We start from the raw sequence: 23604 nt of genomic DNA, 5'->3' as shown, positions 1-23604 counted from the left end.
TTTTTAAATTTTCTAAATATAGTATATCTAACAACAAATAGCATATCAAGAACTAAGTGAGTTTATACAAAGCAGATAATAAACATTTTAGGCGAAGCCAAAATGATCCAAAACATTTACCGTGAGAGTGATCCATTGTCGATAACTTTTATTTACTCACTTAATAGTCAAGTTAAAAGAAATTAGAGCAATTAAATTTTGTTTGGTAAATACAACTTTTTCAAGTCTACAAGTTAGATTGTGTATCAATTTTAATGACTACCGTATTGCAAATCCACTTGTCTTGGTTACTAAAACAATTTCACAATTACAGTTTTAACTAATGAATGGTATAATACATTCTAAATACATCCTAAATATTAACCATTCAAAAATGTGTACGTAACTATAAAACAACCACTAGCCTAAGTCAAAAGCTTAAAAATGGTAATAAAACAATATTATAGGCCTAAGATTATGAAGTTATTGGTCCCTTAATTTGAGCTCTAATACATTTTAATCTGTTTGATAAAACAAATGAAACGAGAAAAGAAAGAGCTTTTCACTATGATCAGCTGATACTTCTTCCCGATAAATTATTGGTAATCCAATCATCAGAATACCAGTAACCTCCAAACTAATAAAATCGTTTGTTTACCTAATTGCCTTCTGATGATGTTTGGACCCTGAAACGTTTTTCAAAAAGGAATGAGGTCATCAGAGTTAAAATACAAAACCAACCATAAGATAATTAACCGATAGATTTGGCCCTTAAACTGTAAAACACCATCAGATGCTTAAATACAGGATGTTCAGATTTAGAGGGGGGGGGGACCTCCGCTTAGTGTCCAATTAGTCCTTGAGGTAAATTTGACTATATTCTATTAACATACAGTAGCATTACAGTTGGTTAACTAAGCGTAACTTTGGTCTTTTATGCTATTCATGAAGTTAGCCGCAAATCGAGCTCTAATTTTAACATCACTAAAGTAGACAATTTCAGTTGGTCAATTAATCAGCTGATCTTGGTGAAAATGCTTCCATTCTGCTGTCTTAAACCTTGACCATGGTGTTATAGAGCTTTGAATTTCAACAATTAACAACAATAACACACGTCTGTGTGCTAACTCCTCTTAGAATAAAGATAGCTAGATGGTAATACATTGAATTGAACAACTAAATATTAAGCTATATGATAAAGTACTTTTTCTGGCTGGCTGCAGCAAACTGTTGAAGTTACATCATGTCTTTGCTTCATTTGCTTGCTGATATTTGCGATATTGTTCCAACTCAACGCCTTCCCAATGATGATTATCGGCAGAGTTGAAAAACCTGGAAATGAGTCAATGTTTTAAAAGGGTAATTAATCTTATGATCTGTAAGGGGAGGACCGAGGTCCCAAGGTGCTTTATCCGGATGTCATATTGTTGCGCACCCCAGTCAGTCGATGTCTTTAGAGACTTTCAATGTCCAGTTATTTGATGAATGGCTGCATTCTACACAATTATCTTTGAAAGGTGATAGCCAAGATCAGTCTGTTTTACTAGCTCCTCACAATCAAAAAGGTGTTTAGCAGCATTTTCTCTGCCTATAAGTTATAGTGGGTCTTCATAATGCAATCCTATTTTATTTAAAAACTTTCTGAACCGTCCATGCCCGGTAATCAGTCCTATTGGAGAGCGAGCTGGTGTAGTGGTAGAGCGCAGGACTTCAGTCACAGAGGTTCCGGGTCTAAATCCCACCAATCACCAATGGATTTGATCTAAGTTATAATGCCACAACCCCCTCTAGAACTAGTCTGAAATAATGTAGAAATCAGAACTAATAGGAATAAAACATCCAGTCCTATTGTTAAGTAAGGATGTACTGTATTATAATATTTTAAAGAGATGTTCACAGATTATAGCCTACTTACTTCTGCCTAACTTCGTCTAGAACGCTACACTCTTGCTGGGAGAGTCCTTCCGTGGTTATCTTCAGGTTGGACTCCAGTTCTTCTAGCGTCTTCATGCCCACAAGGTAGGAGCTATAACCGGGCTGATGCATGGAATGATAAACGGAAAGGTTCCCCAGCTCTACGCCTTTATCCTACAAGACATGTCAGTGTTACTTGTGACGAAAAACATTGCACTTTTCAAATACCAAAGTAGCAAGGCACAAACATTCAAAATGCAGTATGTCTGGAAATGATGTAACTGAAGTGATCGTAAGTAATTTTAGAAAATAGAATGATAATATCTTACTAAGATGCAGTACGATGGTATATTAATTAAAGTTAGATGGCAACAGTAATACAATTATTGCAATTTTACACAAAAAATCTTACAACTGTATGAACAATGAAAGGCAGATAAAAATAATAAACTGGGCAAAGTAATAACTAAACATATAATGTTTAGGATACTACTGTCATTATCATTATGTCTGATATAAGTAAAGTTTATTTTCATTTTATTCATTTCTCATTATTATTTTTTTTTAAACTAAAACTAATTTAATTTAATACAACTTAATATTAGTAAAAGTCTGTTTTGACAAAACACTTCATTAATCTTTTTTTTTTGTCAGCATCGCATATGTTACATGTAATCAAAAACGTATTACTGACCTTACCTTGGATGCAGCAGGAGATTTGATGGTTTAAAAAAAAATCAAAATCCACAGCACAGAGCTGCAATTAGTGTCATTCTGTTTACAAATAATGCCAGTAAGTCGTGAGAAGCCTCGATGCGGTGTACAAACTACGGATTTATAAGTAAAACCAGCTTTAATTAAAATACCACCTTTGTACCTACATGACAGTTGCATTCCCAACATTAGGCAAGGTATATAAAAATGTAATACTCACCTTACAATACTGTCCTGCGTCACGGCAGATTGTCTTGAGCTTGTCTGTAGCTGGGTGCCATTCTGGAGGTCCTTGATTGGTCAATAGACCCATTCCTGTCAGTGAAGCGTTGATCAATCGAACATCATGAGCCTGCACAGTGTCAAAAAAAATTGAAAATCACTAGTTTCATGAGTTTTACAACACTCTTTGAGGGATTTCAGGTAGACTTAACCGTTAAAACTCTAAATGCTGAGATACCAGACACAATATTACTATAAACAAACTTCCACCTAATAGTTTGTGGGAGTATAACTCGGAAAGAAAACAACAAAAAACAGCTGAAAGCTAAAACTGTTCTTCAATCGAGTTTCGAGACGTACATGTAACTCATATATACATGCTGTTTTGGTTGAATAGGGTTGTTACCTTGGTAAACAGTTTACTTCTGATCAATAACTGAACAGTCTATGGTGTTGCCTCTTAGAGGGAGCAAGCTCGTCTTGTGGTAAAGCACAGGACTTCGGTCCCCAAGGTCCCAGGTTAAAATCCCGCCAATCACTAATGGATTTTATACAGCCTAAGTTATAATGGTGTGACCTCATCTAGGCCTAGCCTGAAGTAATGTGGAAAACAATCTCTTGGGCCAGGGAACAGCACTGTCGTTTTTAGGGGTTGAATCTCGTCTTAGTTGGCAATTGATGGAGTTACCATCTGTTAAAGAGCTTAGTGGGAGAAGCCCACCTGAAATAAACGGTAGTAGGCTTAGGTTGAAGTTAAAGAATGGGCGGGGTATTTGTTAGTAGCTCCTCAAATTGCTGTTTTACCATTTACTATTTTTAGCTTATCGTTCCTGCATGTGTCCAATGAAAACTTTTTTGGGTCCATAATATTAGGGAAAATGTTTTGAAAATACATGATTATATCGCTAAATAACTTCTTAATCAGCATTGAAGGTGTTATTAAATTTAAGTGTTATAAGACGTTTCTTTTATTTACTTTCCGTTTATCGCTGAATAACCCGTGGAGTTTAAAGAAAAATTAACTAATGTTACTAAATCTAAGGAATATTCACTTTACGGTTACCAGACTGATCACTCTAATTTTTATCTGTTGTTTTGAACTGTTGATTGTCACTGTTCCTTTCCAAAAGTCACAAAAAGCCTCAAAAGCAAACAAAATATGATTATCAAACTATGATTTCAACTAAATACCTGGAAAAATGAAGCATATTTTTTCAAAGTACTATCAAACAGGCAGTCCCGGGCGTAGGAGAGTACAACATCTATCTTGACTGGGGATTTCTCTACAGCTTCCCACAGAAGTGAGACTGGATAACCAGATACTCCAAGGTATTTGGCTTTACCCTTATCCACTAGACTCTGAGCAGCTGGCAGCGCTTCAGTCAATATCTGCTTCCACGGCCCGAACTCAATGTCATAAACCTAGATGGTAACAAATTGTATAAAACTTTGTCGCAAATTTCAAACTTTTTTATGGTGCTAAACTGATTCACTTTTCATTTTTCGCTAAGTCGGATGCTCAGTTTTGTAATAGTTTCGTATGCAACAGTTTCATACTAAACAAAAACTAAAGAATAACGTAAGCTAACCACAGGCAGTGTCTGTCTTTATGGTAGAGTATGGATTGTTTAATTGTTTGTAATTAATTGCTTGGTTGTAAATAGGTTGTTTGACATATCGATAGTAAAATGTGTACCAACACAATCGTAATAGACAAAATGATTAAATAACTAAACGGCTGCTTGTTTCCATTATCAAATTAAATTTAAAACAAGCTAGAAGTATTTTTGAGAGGTTATCTTTAAATAAAACTATTTAAGTTTTGTAACACATTTTCTTCAAAATAATGGTGCAATATGACAAAAAATATAGTTCATTATATCGGCTTCGCCTGGATCGTAAACTTGAGCTCTGGTCGTAAAGATTCACTTTAGGCCCTAGTGATTATACTATTTCTTAGCACCCTGAGCAGGTTTTGCTTTTTCAATTAAAATTCCATAAAGTCATAAACATTATAACTATACAGACATTATGTAGCCTACTAAATACAATGTACCGTAGGACTAATAATACTTACAAAAAGAATATCTACGCTTTCCAAACCTAAACGCTCTAAGCTTTTTTCAAATTCTGATATGATTCTTTCAGCGGAGAAATCAAAAAAGTCTGCCCATGATGTTCCGTAACGCCCAACTTTGGTGGATATATAGTAGGCTTCACGAGGGATTTCCTTCAAGGCCTAAAATCAGAAAGACTGTCTACATTTATTTCAAAGAACACACTAGAGGTAACAGGGGGTAGACCTCCGTACGCTGTTGGCACAAACAGCCGAATGAAAATATCGATCAATATATCATTTAACTTAATTTGATATATCGTTTGGTTGGTTAGGTAAGGTTAACAGACAACAGATACGGAAGTATACCCGTAACAGGATCTAGTAAACTAGTAAAGGCACTTTAGCATAATTTTGAGTTATCTTTATTAAAAATAGAGTGAGGCTAATCTTTAACATAGGCCTACAAGAATGTTATCAGCATGACATTAATAATATCAGAACGTATATAAATAGTTTTATTACCTTGCCAATTAAAATCTCAGAAGAAGTGTGTCCATAATAGGGAGACGTATCAATGTAATTGATACCGCGTTTGATTCCTTGTCTTACCAATGATATACCGTCATCCTCATTAATTTTCCTAGAAAAAATTACATTGTAGCCTAAATCAACTGTAATGGCCTATGCTTAGGATGGTTAGTAAAATAACTTTCTATAAAATATATGTCCAATTTAAAATTATATATGTTTGGCCCAACAAGAATTATTTCAATGTTTTAAAATTTTAATTAGGCCTACTCATCTTGGGGATTGTTCATTCCATGTTACCAACCAAGCTTCTTAAAAAACTCTTGGTCTAGATTTTGATAGGTACTAAGCATGCTTATTTCATTTTTTGTTATTGTTTTTGATCAAAATGGAAACTTAACATGTTTTATCAACGTTCTCCAGTTATTTTTTGGTACTTAGTGTTAGCGAATTTCCCATATAGGGAATAAGCTATTTATTATAGTGGCACTAGCCAGTAGCCACTAGGTATCCAAAGCACCCGGTATGGCAATGTATTCACTTGGGAAAAAGCTACAGTTATATTTATTAATGAAACAATACAGGATATTAAACTTGTTTATATTACTGCCAGGCCCGCTTTTTTAAATGGGCAGACTGGGCATATGCCCAGGGGCACAGGTGGTTTGGGGGCACCAAGCGGGCGCCCACTGGCTACTTCAGGCGCCCACTGGGTGCCCTGAAACCACTGACCGCCAGCACTGAGAAAAAGGTCCACTGCTCTTGGGTTTGCCCAGAGCTACACTGACCCTTAACGCAGCCCTGATTACTGCAGAAATTATCTGCGTTGGTGAATAAGAAACAGAAAACTAAGCTAACTTACTGGGCATGCCTATGGGTTATTTATGGAAATTATTGTAAGTTATAAATGAAAGTTTGTGCCTACCCATAATGATTGCCAAGGGATCCGCCCCCAATACCAAGTTGAGACAAGCACAACTCAGTACTCCCTGTCCCACGAATGTACACCATTTTTCTCAAATCACACTCTTCGTGGAAACCCTCAACGTACGTAGTGGGCAATTCCATTTTTAAACAGCTTGGGCAAACCTAATACAGAAACAAAACGAATAACTTAGCCTATTACACAACTTGAACAACGTTTGCCTATGTAAGCTTAAAACCTGATTAACATAGCCTAGCTTAATCAGGTTTCTATGATGAACATTGAAGTGAATATTAGTACTGAACAAGCAAATTAGGTCAACTAGGCCTACAATAGCATAATTGTTAATGCACTACTGTAGTAGGCTAGGCCTACTCCAGGTAGAGAAATAAGTTAGTTATATCACCAGACCTTAGGCCTATCGTTAACATAAGTTATAAAAATATCGTTTTGTTAACAAAAATGTTAGGTTTGGCTCAAAACACCTTATAGCGCTCCAAAAAATAGTATTATTAACTAACTAAAAATCCTAACCTAACGAATGATAACTGTAATTGTTTATTATTTATTCACTGTCACTCACTGTGTGATAGCGATAGCAGCTGATGAGATGATTGATAAGAAGACCAACAAGCGGTTTTTGTCTTGGTTGTTAGGCAGGCTTATTTTGTATGCAGCTTCGTTGTGCTTAACTTTTTTTTAAGATTATTATTTATGCGTTTTCCTGTTGGCTTTGGTATTAATTGATAATGTAGGTTTTCGTTTGTTTTATGGGTTTTCATATTTTGAGGCCGTCCACAGATTACGTAACGCTCAATTATGGGCCTCGTTTGACTTGGCGTTACGAAGGAGGGGTAGGGGGTTTTAAGACCTTAGGTAACGCACTAACGTTTTTTTTCTAAAGCACCAAAATGATTAAATTAATTAAAAACAGTCTTTGTTTTAAATAGTATTAATAATATAAGTTAAATTTTCATTGATGTATGAAACATCGGCACCAGTTGAAAGGGTATTTTTGTAAATCAATAATGCTTGAATGTGTTGTAATTTTGCGGCATTCCTTCGTTATTAAAACCACAAGTCTCAATAATTAAAAAAAAAAACAAAAAAAAACAGGACATTTTATAAGTTTACTTCAAAAAGCTTCTTTGACCTTTACATAAATTGGGAAGCTTGAACACATTAAACTAGGTCAACAAAATAGCATAAAAGCCACTTATTTTAGCACGTTATTTCCATTTTTCCCGGGGGGAGATCCCCGGACCCCCCTCCTTTTCTGGGGGAAATTCCATACCCCCAGACCCCCCGGTGATTCCCCCTAAGTATATGTCTAGGACCTCCTTGACCTCATGACGACCCTGGGTTGAACACGATTGCAAGTAAGATAGATCTGAATTTTGTACTGTTAAACTACTATAATGTACTTTTTTCAGAGGTGCTGTAAAAAAACAGTAATTCGGGGGCTAAAAAACTATTTGAAAATTACAACTCTCCTTTGCTTAAAACTTGTATTATTTTGTAAATGGTGTATCAGTTGATATAAATAAATAAAATGTAAAAATACAGCTTTATTTTAAGATATTCAGCGATCCACTAGGATGATAGCCACAAGGTAGCGTGTTTCCGCTTCAGTAAGATTAATCCCAGGAAACCTTGTAATCAAATTAGCCTCCTTAAACGGTCGGATATACCGACACTGTATATGGAAGTATGCCAAATATCTTTGAACTGACAGACTTTAAAATTCTAAAAAATTTGTTTTTTTACTTATTGATTTGATTATATTAAGTGAATTATCATTCTGTTGCAATGTATATGAAATCTGGGGTCTGGAGCCTATTTTTTGCCGTGTTTATGGCTTGAATCCATTGGATATCAACTATACACATACCCTTTACAATTACAGCCTCGTTACATTTGGTAATTTGATCATAGAAGACAATGAGTTAAAAACGTTTCACAACTCTTACTAGCTTTCTCAGCACTAATAGTACATTTCAAACAAAATCTTTTAAATTTGGTTTTAAAAATTCAAACAAAACATAACTAAAATTCACCCTTTTTATAATTATTTTATTTTGTTTTTGTATTCATATTTCTCTAAACCATGGCTGTAAAAAAATTGGCCATTTTCAAGTCCAAGGGTAAAAATTTAAAAACAACCAGATTTTGGAAAAGTTAAAACTACAAATTCCTAATGCCATTACTTCATCTTGCTGATTCGCTAACTCATCCAACAATCCAAGTGTATGCAGCCAATTAAATAATAAACTTAATCCAAATCGGGCCAAGGGACGCTTATTATATACATAGATAATAGATATATACACATATTAAAAAGGGTACTTTGTTAACTATGTTTTCATTTTTATTATATTAGTAACCCTAAACATGCAAGAAAATATATACATATATGTATGTAAAACTAAATAGTGTTTTTAACCCATGGGGAAAGAAAATTATGCAGTAAATTGATTGCCGGGTCTAGGTCTTAACTCTAGACATGGCAAGACCTTCTTCCCTATAGGGAAATTTGCTAAAAGGGACCGACACTCAAGTTTAATTCCTTGAACAAAAATTTACTCAGCCTCCTTTTTTTACTTCAGAAATATGTGAGTAAAATTCTATTTTGTTGTACTAGATGCCTACTGCTGATATTTTAGGGGTGAAACATGAATAAAAATATACAAATGGAACAACATAAAACTTTCATCCTTTAATAGTATATCAACAAATCGACTCATAATGTATAGTAAATTAATAATCTTAAATAACACTACCACATTTAGTATGGTACACCTTAAAAGATTGAAAAATTAGTCGATTTAGTTTTACGACAGTTTACAATCTTCTCAAAATAAATAAACTTATTTTATTCCGTTTATAAATTTATTCTAATGGAAAAAAATCTTGAAAAACACTTTTGCTTAAATATATTTACTAAGACTAGAAAGAAAAACTTAACCAAATACATTTCAAAATATTTTTTATTGGAGAAAACCATAGCCCCCTCAAATAAATTAGAGGAGGCCGTAAAAAAAACAAAAATTTTTGTTTTACCTTATCTATTCACATTTATCAAAATTATTTATGATGTGTAAAATATGTGTATGTATACTGTTCAGGCTTTTAATTCTCATGACACTTGAATTATTCCAACATAGTAAACTATTCATAGACTGCAACACAAAAATATATTTTTCCAATACTACCTCTTATGAACATATACTGTAAAAACTATTGCTATAAATCCTTCATCTAAAAAAATTGACTCATTTTACAAAAATCGTTTGCAACAGACAAAAATGTCAGTAGAAACAAGTCTTAATTGGATAAATTTATATTTACAATATATCACACCGGTGTCATAGGAAAACGTTAATTATCACTGAGTACAAAATGAATAATGTACAATATACATCTACTTTATCTACTATATACACACTAATGGAGGCTAAAATCAAAATATGTTGTTAAGAGTTTACGTTGGAAGATTGAGAACCAGTCACCAGAGCTGAACCTTTACTGCTTCAACAGGCCTTAGTTTGGGTATCAACTAGCACACCCCTCAAAAATGCAGGTTTGCCAAAAGTGTGAGAAATCCCACTTCCTACCTCCCCTCTCGCCCTCTGTTCTCCCCTTCACTTGACCATACCTTCATCCAATACCTGTTCTGATACTTAAGGTGAGAAAAGGGCTTAGCCAAGTTTTGAATTTTTTATGGTCACTAAGATAAGGGTTCAATAAGCTCTGTGAACGGATCTCCTATATCCAAAAATGATATTCAAACCTTTAAAATGTTTTGATACTCTTAACTTTGTGAGACTTTTATAGATTTCTCACTTTTTGTTATCATCTAAACTGTTTAGTGTTTGTAAATCTTAACTGCTTATTGTTCTCAAAGTTGGAACTCAATAATAATATTAATATAAAAACTCTATATGCACAGCAGTATAATAAGGAACTCAAATAATATTGGTGATGATACAATATATTTTTATAAATCAGGAAAGATCCTTGACTCCAATTTTCATCTGTGAGAGAAAGAGCAGCATGAAAAAGTTGTTTTAATGACATGTGGCTTTTCACTGAGATCACTATTATTTTCCTACAATGTTTAGGAAGGAGCATACTTTATTATGATTAAGGTCTATGGAAGCATTATAAACCATAAACATGTATATAAATCAAAATTTTTTGACAAGGCCAACAACTATAATAACATATTTAGCACCAAATGTTTCTATGAATGTACGTTAGGCCTATGGTTCAGTTTGGGGTAATTTTCACAAAAGGTGAGATTAATCTGTAGGATTTATCAAAATACGGTAGATTACAATAATATACACTCACCTTGCATTCATATTCCGCATGAAACACACCTAAAAGTAATTTATAGATTTATAGAGCACTATGTCTGACAAATTTATAGATTGATACAAAATAACTTTTAGAGTTGATTAATAAAAAAAAAAAACAGTATTTTAATTATACAAAAAAATTAAGGTAATTCTTTATGTATAACTGAAAATAAAAAGGTCTTCGATTTAGATTAATCATGTGAAGAATTAGATAAACCGATGAACCACAATAATACAATTCTACACAACTCCGATATTGCTTCAGTGTTCTTCCTTTATGTTTTCCAGCTTTATATCCTTATGATGATTTTTTATGTGCTCTTCAAGAAGATATTTACGTGAGGTCCTTTTACCACAATGCATACATTTCAGAGGCTTGATTTTACTATGCCTCAGTCTATGTCTAAGCATTGCGCTGCGTTTTATAAAGGTTTTTTTACATATATCGCAGGGGAACTTTTTATTCTCTCTTAAATGTCCATATAGAACATGTGCTTCCAGACTATTCTTATATTTAAATCCTTTTTCACAAACATCACAAAAGAACCTGTCGTAAGTTACATCTAAGCCTTCGTGAATGGTTCTCTGATGTTTCCTCATACTTGTCCTATGTTTAAATGGTTGACCACACTCCTCACAAAAGAAATATGTGGTTCTGTGGGCATTCCTCACATGCACTTGTAAATGTATCTTAGAGGGGAACACTTTTTTACAGTCAAAACACTTTGCTTGCATATATTCTTGTGGTTGATGCTTGGCTAAAATATGTCTTTTTAATTTAGAAAAGTTGCAAAAAGTTTTAACACACTTGTGGCAAATGGGTCTCTCACTAGATGGTTTTGATTTTCTTCTCGTTCTTCTAACACTTTTCCTTTTGTAAGGTATATAAGAATCATCTTTGTATTTTTCCACAGAACAGTTGTCACTTTCAATTCCCGATTCTTCAGATGATGGGAGCTCTTTGGCAACATCAAATATCTCTATTGTTGATTTGTTCTCCAAATGTTCATCCATTGTATCGTCATTATCACTTCCATTTGATTTTACATCCTCTAGCTTATGATGTTCCTTATCATTTCCACTTTTCTGCAATACATATGTATCCTGAAAAATGAAGAAAAACAAGTTAGTTAAACAACAAAAATATAAACTAATACAATCTTAACTGTCAAGTGATTTATATTTATAAACTAGTTAAAACACAGCAAAATTCTATTAAAGTAAAAGAAGAAACAATTTCTAGTCAAAATATTTTTCTTTAGATTTTTTTAAAGATGGAAAATATTGATGTAGGGTAATAATTTTTAAACAAGCCAGGCCTGAAAAGATATGTGGAAATATAGTGTCAGAATTGACTAAAATGAGAGTTTAAATGAATATAATCTAAAGAATAATATTATAGTAAACCTATTTTTACTACCTTGTCAGAGTGGTATATATATGCATGTGAACATTTAAAGTTAATGGCATTACTAAAATATGTAAAATAATCACGTTGCAATAATAAGCTTTATTAACAAATATATCCAGAGTATTTACCTTGCTAACCAATCTGATTGGTAGATGTTTTAATTTCTTGAAGTCGTATAAAACCACAACTGCATCCTTAATACCATAAGAGATCAGTTTAGCAGACGGATGCTGTAACAGTGAACTACAATGTAAAGAAAACTGTTGGTAAAAATACATGAAAAATCAGTTGATCCGGTATATAAAAATACATAATAGCTCAAAATGGTAAAACAGTTTTGACACAAAAATTTAATTGAAGTAATTTCATGTCCTGTCCAGGGTGTAACTTATGTTTACACTCAGAACATAAGTTACACAGAAGATAATCATGAAAATATATTTTAAAACTATACTCCAGCAAGAAACTGTGCGTTACACATGTCATGTATGTAATAGTGTGACATGCTTTTAGACCAATTATTTTGACATTGGTCAGGGATTTGAAATAAAAAATATACAATAATGACTGTTGCCTTCTTTTGCATTCTGTATTGGCCATTAAAGTATTTTACATTAAATTTACTGTCATAATCTTATTGCATTTCGACAAACTAAGACGGTATTCAACATTAAAACAGGATATAGATAAAGGTAACTGTATACAAATAAGAACAATACACATTTCAGCAAACCATCTAAGAAAATCTCCAGTAAGAATTACTGAAATTTTATAAGAGCTTGTTCATAAAAAGAAGATACTGACTTTGATTAGCCACTATTATGAGTCACGCACTAAGGAATCAACCCTTCCTATTGATCTTAATGTTTACGTTCGCTACCACAATAGTACTAAATTTTTCATTCATATGGACCAACGATGCACATATGCAATGGCCGGTTTATACCCATAGACTGCCGTCGCATGCAACAGCTGGTCACATTATATTAGACTGACGTCAGTGATGTCGCATATTTGCGTCGGTATCCAATGTTATTAAAAAGCTTATATCTTCTTAACGGTGATTCTCTACAGTGTTATACAGCGATGTATGTAACATTTTATGCGAGTCACTTGGTCTGTGGATATGATGAATAATGACGTCACATTTCACATATATCAAAACAGATTTTTACTTTGCTGCATCATTGGCATCCGGTGTGCATACTGTTAGCCAAGTGATACTTGGTCTATGTGTAATATTAAAATGTTTACCTCGGGGCGTGGCAATGACCGCAGCATCGCAAACATGTGGCGATTGGTAGCAAACGTGTTAATGATGTCAGTTAAGCCTTTGATTAAAGCCACTTGACAAATTTGTGCATAGTCAAAACAAAAGCAGAAAATTGTCCTTCAATTGACAACTGCAAAGGGCCATTAAAACGTTGATTGATTTGTTGGCAAGAATCCTTAGTTGGACTGAATTCAATGGGCAAATTCTTTTTGAAAACATTTTGGCCCCTACAGCTTCTATCATACTAAAACACATGTTTGATTAACGCTCCTTTCACACTATACAGTTTTTTTCCATATGGGACACCTTTTAAAATAGTTTTAAGAAGAGCATGAGCTATCACACTACACAGTTACAGCAACGGCAAAAAACTGTGGGACTCAAATGGGAGCCAATCAATAACACGGAAGCTGTTGCACTGTCCCCCCCTGTTGATTGTGATTCTTACAATCTGGCATATAAATTAGACATTGTTTACGTTTATTGTAACATTGTAAACATATTCATGTTGCCGTATGGTGAAAAATTGTATAAGATGAGAAAGAAACACAGACAATACAGTACAGTTTTTAATTGTACGGTAAAACTATGGAGAAAGGAGCGTAAGCCTTTCACACATTTTGACATGTGCTTATTCAATTTCATTATAATTGTAGTCACGCTTGAGTGCAGATTACATATATAAATACCTGTAAATATATAAAATATTTTTCTAAAGTCGGGACCGCGTAAGTTTGCAGTTGGTGGCAGCCAATCACAAGACAAGGCTAGTGCGACGTTGCCACATCGTCCGTTGACAACATTAATTAAAATATATTTTCAAATCAGCTGGTATTATTAGATTTGGCAACACCGCATGGTTCTCATTGGTTCATTTAAAACCATACTAGCTGTAACCCGCGGGCTTTGCCCCGTTTAACTTCTTAATTTTCAAGATTATCTCGTTCGCATGGCTCAATCACTGTACATAATTATATACATAATTTAAAAAATTTGTTGAACTCCTAAGGAATTACTAAAAAATTAGTGATCCCAACCTAACCTTACATTATACCTTAACAAAATTTTTAATTTGTTAAAGAGCTGTCAAGTTTGGTTTGTTTTATTTTGGTAAGTACCGGTACGGTAATATATTACAATATATTTTTCTATGTATACTCACCACAAAATTTTCAGATGGCAAAAGTAATTCATCATTTTCGTATATTTCTGGATGGGTTTTCAAAAATCTGTCATACCATGTCTTTCCAGTCTTTGATTTTGCAAACCCAGGTATGGATTTGGCAACTTTACTCAGCCTACACACTCTTTTTATCAACTGGTCTTTGAACACAAGCGCATTTTGTTGGTTTGATGTGATTATCCAGTCAACCAAAGCATTTTCTTCATCTGGAGTCAAAAGATACAGATTTTCTGGATCTGAAGGCTGTGTCACTAGCTTCTTGATGGGACTGTCTTGTGATGATGGTTGTACCTATGAAAAAAAATTATGTAAATAATTCCTACAATACAATTCCAATAATGACCTAGAAGTATAGACAGACATATATTTACAGTATTCAGATTTAGGTACAGCTAATACCATTTTCTGTTTTGTGTCATGATTGTTTTATAACATCAATATTATTGATTGATGTCTTGTATATACTGACCACAAACTAAAAAGTTATTACAGATAAATATAAAATTATCAAGTTTTTAACCCCGCCCATATAAATATATAATAAAAAGCTATAAATTTATATCCAAAACATATTACAGAAACGCTTAGGCTTTTAGTTTGTTCACAATATTTAGGCAGTTTTAGGGGAAGAAATCTAGCCCCTCCAATCTTATAAATACCTTCAAAATAATAGTTCAACAGCTGATTAAGCCACATACATTAAGAGCAAAAAAAAGTGGTGAGAGAACTTCCTCTCAGACCGCCTAAATATTGTGAACCAAGTACAATACGAGATATTGAATGATTGAAATCACATGACAAGTAAAAGTATTTTACTTTAACTTGTTTTTTAACACTTAACTTACTGCAAGTTGTACTTACCAAAACTTTATCAACAGGCATTAACAAACCATCGTTTTCATAAATCTCTGGATGGGTTTTCATAAAGTATTCATACCACATCCGTCCGAATTTGGATTTGGCAAAAATTGGACTGATGTTCATAACTTTTTTGTATTTCCCCACTTTTTCCATTAACTGTTGCTTCAACACCAAGGAATTGTTACTGTTTGACTTCAAAATCCATTTCACTAGATTTTCCTCCTCGGCATTTGTCAAAAGATCAATTTCACTTGGAAGACTTCGAGAGACAAGTTTGTCATATAGAACTTCTTGAGGGATTTTATAATGTGAGGCAACCAATACCAATGATTGACCTTTCTTCAATTCCTCAATGGCCTTATCAATACATTTATCAACATTTCTGATACATCGCCCACTAGGTGACTGTTGAAGACCCTTTGATTCCCCATCTTCACCATCCGAGAGGTTGATAATTTCCTTAAACAAAAAATGGATTAAAACTTATATTGCACTGACAAGCGTTGTATACTAATAATAAAGATTTTCTGCTAGTCATGGTATAACTTAACCTCAAACATGTACAGTGATGGCCTCCTCTAACACAACGCTGTAGCCTTCAGTATTAGAAGAGGCTATGGTACTAAACATTATTATTAAATTTAAAATTGAATGCCTATTAGATAAAACATCTTATTCATTTGTATTAAACACTAATCAGGATAGCTTTTGTAGACACATTATTTATCTCTCTTAAAAATTCCACAGTTGCCTTTTTAGAAGCAATAATCAACTTTTAAAATCCTAAATGCTCTTTGTATAAGAACACACTTGCTAGCTCTTTTTTACTACCGCACTTTCTCACCAGGGTTGCCACCTGTCCCTATTATATCGAGACTGCCGAATTCAGCCCCTTTTGCCAGTATTTATGTCTGTGTTAATCCTGGGGGAGGGGGACTGTGCCGATTTGTCCCTAACCAAAGGTGGCAGTGAAACCTCGATAACAAGTCACCTTTGAAAACAAGTGTCATTTTCAAATCCTCTAGAATTTATTTTACCTCTTAACACACCCATTGTGCATATGGTGTATATTGTGTGTATGGTTTCTTTTTTTCAAGTTAATGATAATCTCTATAAGAAGCCAACCTTCATAACGAGTATTATTTAATAATCCCCATTAGAGTATATTGACGCCATTGTATTATTCTTAATGAAACTACAAAATAAAGAATGATTTGATTTGATTTTATCAAGGTTCTACTACAACAGCTTAACCCTTTTGGAATGCACAAGATTTAGAAATAATCCAGAAGTTTTTAAAATAAATAATTTTATTTCATGGAAACACAGATGAAGAGTTCAATGTACAGCCATAAAATGTGACTTACCTTCACTGGAGAAAGATCTTCAGCTTTCACTTCTACTTCATTTTCTTCAGTGAGGTCAATAACTTCAGTTTTTACGTTATCATACATTCTGGATTAGCAACAATCTATAAAATATTAACTTAATTAAATATACAAATTTACATAGTCTGCTCTAATTTACAATACATTACCTAGTTCTATCTTGCATATATTAATATTACCTTTTAAAACCTAATGTAACAACATACATAAATCAACTACCCAGGAATATTAAACAGGTAAAATTTATCTCGGGTGTGTGGAAAACCTATTGTTATCAAATGGTGGGGGGGGGTTCACTCTAATCTACGGCAAAGGTCTCAAGGGCTGGAGATCGTCAATCATGTCATATATAAAAGAAATCATTTTGACCATATCTTTTTTACTTATTTTTCCTTTTTTTGATTTATGGTTCTGCATAAATCATTTCATATCATTTCTGATAAACTTTGGCATGAGCTATGCAGTTCTACGAGAATAACCATGTACAACACTGATAAACACTACATACGGGAAAATCATTAAAAATTGTTCCAGAAGTAGGGCGCCATTTAATATTGTATAACAATCAATAAATTTACTATCATAATGTTGATATAAATCTATGTTATGGCGGTTTCATTTCTAAGTCCTTGAAGTTGGGCGCCATTTTGAACTGTTCAGTTTCTCTTTTGTCACAATATTAATATTAAGAGATAGTAGACATAACTGACTTTTAATTTTAATTTTAAGAAGTTGGGACATTTTCTTACAAATGTATAGGCCTATTTACTTGCTAATTGATTGGTTCTTATTGCACTTTTTAAGTTCTTTAACAAAAGATCTCATTCACAGATTTGCTCATAATATTAAGGTTTATTAGAATTATCTGCAACATGAGTATAGACTTAATTGTTTATTATGCACATAGTCGATTCCTTGTTTACAGTGCAGAACAGCTCTTATAAATGTTTGTGATGTTAACTTTACTAGCAACATTATTCTTATCAAGATGTGGGTTGTTCAACTTTCCTCACGTACCTAATGAATACACAAAATTACAGGAACTTGGAGCGTTTTGAGGGTACTGACATCTTTTGTCATCTGGGATCGCTGAAACTCCCATTTGAAACACCCATGACTCATGGATTTTACATACTGCACGGTTATGTTAAATGGAGCATTAAAAAGAACTATCAACATGCATGTTATTTTCCTTTCAATTTTACGTCTTAATGCAATTTAAGTCTATCAAATGACTCAGTGCTACTGACAACATAATACTTTTTTATGGCAAAATTGAACTAGTGCATTTTTGAAATTCATAAGTTGTGTTGTAATTAACAAAGATTAAGATAGGCCTATTTGCTATTCTTTCAATTTATTACCTTATTAAAATCAGGTGTGATTATTTGTTTGCTGTATTCTGTTTTGAATATTTCAACATAACCAATCAATAGTTTGATTAATACTTATGAAGTCAAACGGGGTGAAACCCGTGGGTAACAGCTAGTTTATATAGAGGACAAGGAAATTGCCTCTTGCAAGAATTCCTTGTAGGCCTACTAAATGGCCTATTCATTTTTCCATTAAAAGTATGTTTCCTTTCTCTTCATAAAGCAATACCGGTGTCAAGTCTTTCATTATAAAGCTCTGCTCTGCTGTTGGCTGGCATCTGCTTTTGATATGTTTTCAGTGCTTTTCTTTGTTACGGTACTTCCTGAATTATATCTGGCACTACACTTTTTGAACATTCAACCTTTAACCACCTTTAGAGCAGAACACAGTCAATCTTACTTATTGTGCAATTATGCTTCAAAAACATCTCTCTCCTGACAATGTTGTAATATATGGATTTAATCTGATAATTTTACTAATGACTTAACTTCCTCATTACCTTTAGAATGATGTGGTGCAGAATCCAACTTCAACTTTGGTATGGAAAAGTCACAACCCCTTGTAAAATGTGTAAGTTCTGATTATTAAAGTATGTTTTGTTAGATAGCATCACTAACATACGTTTACGAAATGAATAAAGAGCGTTCTATTATAAATTTTGTAATTTCTTAATTTGATTATGAAGAAAACATTTCAAACTATTTGTTGGATAGCTATTTGTTGGGCTCTCTAGGCCCTTTTATAGCATAGAGGGTTACTTTCAGGAAAATTTTAGTAGCATGGTATTTTGATATGTCAACTATTTCCTCAATGCCTGAAAGTCTGATTTATTTATTTACATGTTGAGCATAACCATATGATCTGTTTGAACATTTTGACCTTTTACTGTCATTGTTTCTGATAGGCTCAATGCTTTTCCTACAGTTACCTAACAATGTACATGTTCTCTCACTTATTTGAGAAAGCAAAGTGGCCAATTCGCTCATCAGTGATACAATGTTAACATTGTCTCACTCTAATTACTTTGTCTCACTCCAGATTTGCAACGTGAAGGCACGAAATAGTGAGCGTGTAACATGCAGTAAAGGTCGTATGCGCGCGAAATCCGTTGGCAGCACTGGCCGTAAATCAGCTGGTCAGCTGTTGTACTGTTGTATTTGTCACTTCACATTAAATGTTATATTAAAAGTTCACTTCTGTGTAAAAGTAGGTTATGTTTCTTCACAAATTTATTTGTTTTATGGTAACTGTAGGAAAAGTATAATGTGCAACTCGAGTTCAAAGTACAATTGCCTCACTCGAGAAACCATTCCTCACTCGCCTACGGCTCGTGAGTAAGGATTTCTCTCGAGTGAGTCAATTGCTCACTTTTCTCACTAGTTGCACAAATAACTATTGCATAGCTCGTTTTTCTATTTTTTTATTGTGACTGCCCAGACAAATATTTTGTCTATTTATTTATGTTTTATCTAGTTTTCTTCTCTCGATTGAACCTTTAACCTCATTGTTGACTTTGTCATATGCATGTACCTTGCAAATTATGACAAAAAGTTTCTGATTCCTGATTTCCAAATGACATTGAAAGCAATGTACACTTACTTCATCAAGACTTTAGTTCTGATTCAACCATAGATACAGTACACAATAATTGCTATTTTGTGATAGTCATAGAATTCTTCATATCTTTAAAAGATTCAATTATTCTACTTTCACAAACTTTAGCTACCATAAAATTAGTGAAAAACTACCGATTGTCATAATCAATAAACACTGACCTTAGTTCTGGTCATCCAACACGTGTTTCAGTGCACCAACCTGGTTTATATTTTTCTTATAAGTTCCTGTTTCTATTTTTGTGTCATTCTATCTGTGACTTTTATAAATCCGAAGCCATGTCCGTGTACTCTCAAAACTACTAACACAAGTCCAACCTTCACTTAAACTTCATTTTTTTCACTTCACTTAAAAAATTTTTAATAGGTAGATAAGACGTTCTTTATACTTTTTTCATTCAATACATAGACCCGAAGAATATATTCACCAGTTGAAAAACTATAAGAAGTTTATCCAGAGGATTTTACTTTTCTAACTGTCAAAACTGTTCAATGTTTATCGTTGTAACAAATAGGCCTAAGTCTATCCACTAAAAACTTTATAAATACACTATTTTTCTTGTTAATAATTCATTTAGAAACTTGGATTCACAGTAGACTTGCTGATTTACACCCTCTTCACTGTTCTGTAATTCAATCAACTTTGATAAGCTACTATGGTTTCTTCTTTGCTTACAAATCAACTGGATTGGATTGGCTGACAATTTCTGCAGTTGGCAAATGATGGTTTTCTGTTCAGAAGGCTGGAAAAATGTGTTACCAAAGTGTATATTGTTTGGTCTATCATCAGTGGTGTGGTGAAGTGGCGTAGGAACGCTATTCCCACACTTTTTCCGAAATTCTATATATTAATAGGTCTGTGTTTTCCCAAAACAATGGCAAGCATTCACAGACCGTAAAATTAGTGCTAAGTTACACTGTCATAAGTCAACATATGATGGTCTCTATGTTTGGATACATTTTCAAAGCTTCTACAATTGCTTCAAGCTCCACAAGGAAAATAAAGAGCAATCCAATACCATAATAACTATAAGCCACTATTTGAACTCCTTCACATTGCAACCATCAGTTTATGAGCAATACATCTGGGCTTGCTAGGCAATTGAAAAACAAGGTGGTGGATTCGAAGACCAGGTTCTTCACAACCACAACACCAGAGGTTGAAACTAAATCAACATAAAGCACATTCGGCCAGCTTTTGTTACTTAGAAAGGGCTCCTACCACATGACAGTTTGCCAAGTTTTAGCCGAGTAAGCTTTCGCCAATATTTCTCTGGATAAACGGAAGCCTTGAAGACTACTCTTTTATTTCTACTTGATAAATGGTTTCCATAAGTCAAACTAATTAGTTTAAATTTTTAAATCACCTTTAGGCCTGGATGACATGTACCTATGCCATGCCATGTAGTTTTGAGAAGAAACAAGTCATTTTTTTATAAGCTAAGTGTCGCTATCTTAACTGACAGAATCTACTCTAATCGGACGATGGGTCAACGACAAAAATGGTAAGTTGGCTAATAAGTTAGCTTGTTCAATGCGGCAACAAAACTGGCTATATCACTCCATGGCTAAAATATGAAAACTCAAATTAACTTCCCAAATTAATTCTTGTTTTGGATGATGAACTGGTATTATTTCAATTTTTGATGAGATGTACGGCATCATTATTCTTAACAGCAATACTTGTCATATGCGCAGCACCCGTCCGGCTTCTATGTAGAACCGACGCACGTCACACCAGAAGTAATCCTTAGTTTGTGTTGTCCGTATCTCTTAGTTAATCTTCAGTGAGAAAGTCATCAATCCATGAAGAATTAGCCATAATCATTCAATATTGAACAACACTTGTGTCATATACCTAACACACTAAAACACAAAGACTTGCACACAAATAACAAAAACTAAGCAAGAAACACAAAGGACTAGGCCTACTTCATACAGCGCAACGAAAACAACATCCTTCGGCTCAGCTCATATCGAGGTAATAATTTGGCAGTGGTGCTTTGACGAGTATACTCGTCGCGTACCGCTTGGCAGCACCAGCAATGACAAAATTACTCGTCACCCGTATTGAACATGTTAATTAACCAGTTACAAGACTAGTAGCCTAATCATACAATTGGCCTAGCCCAACTGCATCAGGCTTGGGGCATGTAGGCCTAATATATAGTTATTGTAGGCTACTTGCATAAGCCTACCTTATAAAGAGGGGTTTGCATCAATAAATAAATGGCTATTGTGCAGACAAGCCTACCCTAGGCCTAGTTGAAAAAATTACCGGCAAGTCTGGCTGGAATTAAAAAACATTAATAGGCCTAGGCCAACAAAAGATTTTAATCAAAAAGCTTTCTTCAAGAATTTAATTGAATGCAAACGATACCAAATTTATAGGTACTAAAGCCCTAAATCATTTAGGCCTATCCTGCACTGTCAAAGAGTTCTAAGTATTTTGTCTCCTTTTACTAGTTATCGAATTTGGGTGTAACCTAGATAACTTAGTGTGACAGATGTGGGTACTAATTTTACCTAAGTTAGACTAGGAGGTTGAACATCCGTGAATATCTAAGACCTACTGGCCTTCACTACTGGGAAGGACTGTAAGTAGGCCTACCACAATCATGTTACAGGTGCCTTAATTCAAAAGGCAAGTAGGCCTATCTTCTTGCACCACTGTTGAATAGTGTAGCAAAAATATACCCATAGGGAAACTAAAAACTGTGTGGCGGCTGGGCTTGACTGACGTGGCACTTCTGAGCTAGAGCTGTTGCAACGATCCAACGTGGATCCAACTGTGGGGCTTCGGCATCGTAGACCTAACGTAACGTTTTATCTTCACAAAATCAAAATCACTGTGCAGAAGCGGATCAACTTAGCAGCAATGAATTTAACACTAAATTACAATACACCGGATAACACAAACGATACAAACAACAATTTGCCTACATGAGGCCTAGAAGCTCAGAGAGACAATAATTCAACTGATAATGGTCATGATCAGATCATCTCCAACCAAATCCAAAATGGCGAATTGGGAAAACTGTGTTCACTTCACTGTTCACGAGTGTTCGTTCGGTGTTCGACGTTCGTTCAATGTTCATTGTCTGCCTGTATTCTTCTTCTTATTCCTCCATCGGCCTACTAACACTGGCACTGGCCTAGCCCTTGAACCAAACATCATCCAGTCTACCGAATACGACTCTCAAGTCAGAATAAGTTAATTTGTTGACGTATCCTATTCACATTTTTGCAAGATTTTGATTTCAGTGATTTCTTCTCACTTCTCTCTTCCTTCTACTCACTACGAGTGATGAGACATGACTCGAGACGTTGTGATTGTTACGTTAACTGTGGTTGTTGTGTTACTTTACTGCTTTCCATTACTCTACTTGTGTTTTGTGTTGTGCTTTTGTGGACGTTGTGGTGGAGTGGAGTGGGAGTAGTGGAGTGGCAGTGGACTCGGCTGAGGAGTCCCAGTCCGAGTGGACTATGGAGTGGAGTGACTGGAGTGTGGACTCGGTATGTGGAGTGGAGTGGAGTAAACTGGAAGGGGTGGGAGGCACAATTTTTATTTCAGCTGCAGTTTTTTTAATACAGACAAAATGAGTTTTGTTTAAAAATTAGAAATTAAAAAAAATAGTAAGTTATAGGCTTAAAACTAAAAAATATATAAAATTAGTCATGTATTTCTTTGGTCTGATGATTTACTGGGATCCAATCTCCACTCGTTATTCTACTGAGCTATAATAGTGCCTCCATGTAATGTAATATACCAACCAACCACCATGAACCAACACTCCAT

At 34.2% G+C, this 23604-nt stretch overlaps 2 protein-coding genes across 2 annotated transcripts; both read right to left on the bottom strand.

The window, feature by feature from the left end:
* Nucleotides 1-1192: 1192 nt before the first annotated feature.
* Nucleotides 1193-6504, bottom strand: LOC128992079 (uncharacterized). The gene is made up of 7 exons (XM_054415481.1): nt 6342-6504; nt 5411-5528; nt 4907-5068; nt 4021-4251; nt 2828-2959; nt 1895-2067; nt 1193-1311 (listed from the first exon to the last, which is right to left on the bottom strand). The coding sequence occupies exons 1-7, from the start codon at nt 6482-6484 to the stop codon at nt 1221-1223; spliced, it is 1050 nt and encodes a 349-aa protein (XP_054271456.1). The 5' UTR covers nt 6485-6504; the 3' UTR covers nt 1193-1220.
* Nucleotides 6505-9182: 2678 nt separating this feature from the next.
* On the bottom strand, nt 9183-23052 carry LOC128992540 (zinc finger protein 254-like). Its single transcript, XM_054416165.1, has 6 exons — nt 22332-23052; nt 16798-16901; nt 15431-15889; nt 14549-14860; nt 12242-12343; nt 9183-11806 (listed from the first exon to the last, which is right to left on the bottom strand). The coding sequence occupies exons 2-6, from the start codon at nt 16882-16884 to the stop codon at nt 10964-10966; spliced, it is 1803 nt and encodes a 600-aa protein (XP_054272140.1). The 5' UTR covers nt 16885-16901; nt 22332-23052; the 3' UTR covers nt 9183-10963.
* Between the last annotated feature and the right edge of the window lie 552 nt (nt 23053-23604).

This window comes from Macrosteles quadrilineatus, unplaced genomic scaffold, assembly GCF_028750875.1.
Source record: "Macrosteles quadrilineatus isolate MER2022 unplaced genomic scaffold, UCM_ALF_1.0 Scaffold_4__1_contigs__length_99947679, whole genome shotgun sequence".
Taxonomy (NCBI): domain Eukaryota; kingdom Metazoa; phylum Arthropoda; class Insecta; order Hemiptera; family Cicadellidae; genus Macrosteles; species Macrosteles quadrilineatus.
The sequence above is the reverse complement of the archived record's forward strand: the minus strand, read 5'-3'. Positions and strand labels throughout refer to the sequence as shown.

What these genes read in the sequence shown, in the direction of transcription:
- LOC128992079 (XM_054415481.1), bottom strand. Translation starts at nt 6,484, where the DNA reads ATGGAATTGCCCACTACGTACGTTGAGGGTTTCCACGAAGAGTGTGAT. An exon ending in CTGAGATTTTAATTGGCAAG is followed by an intron (nt 5,069 to 5,410) that starts GTAATAAAACTA and finishes TTCTGATTTTAG; the next exon opens with GCCTTGAAGGAAATCCCTCG. An exon ending in AAAGCGTAGATATTCTTTTT is followed by an intron (nt 4,252 to 4,906) that starts GTAAGTATTATT and finishes GTTACCATCTAG; the next exon opens with GTTTATGACATTGAGTTCGG.
- LOC128992540 (XM_054416165.1), bottom strand. Translation starts at nt 16,884, where the DNA reads ATGTATGATAACGTAAAAACTGAAGTTATTGACCTCACTGAAGAAAAT. An exon ending in TGCCTGTTGATAAAGTTTTG is followed by an intron (nt 14,861 to 15,430) that starts GTAAGTACAACT and finishes TTTTTTTCATAG; the next exon opens with GTACAACCATCATCACAAGA. An exon ending in CAATCAGATTGGTTAGCAAG is followed by an intron (nt 11,807 to 12,241) that starts GTAAATACTCTG and finishes TTCATTTTTCAG; the next exon opens with GATACATATGTATTGCAGAA.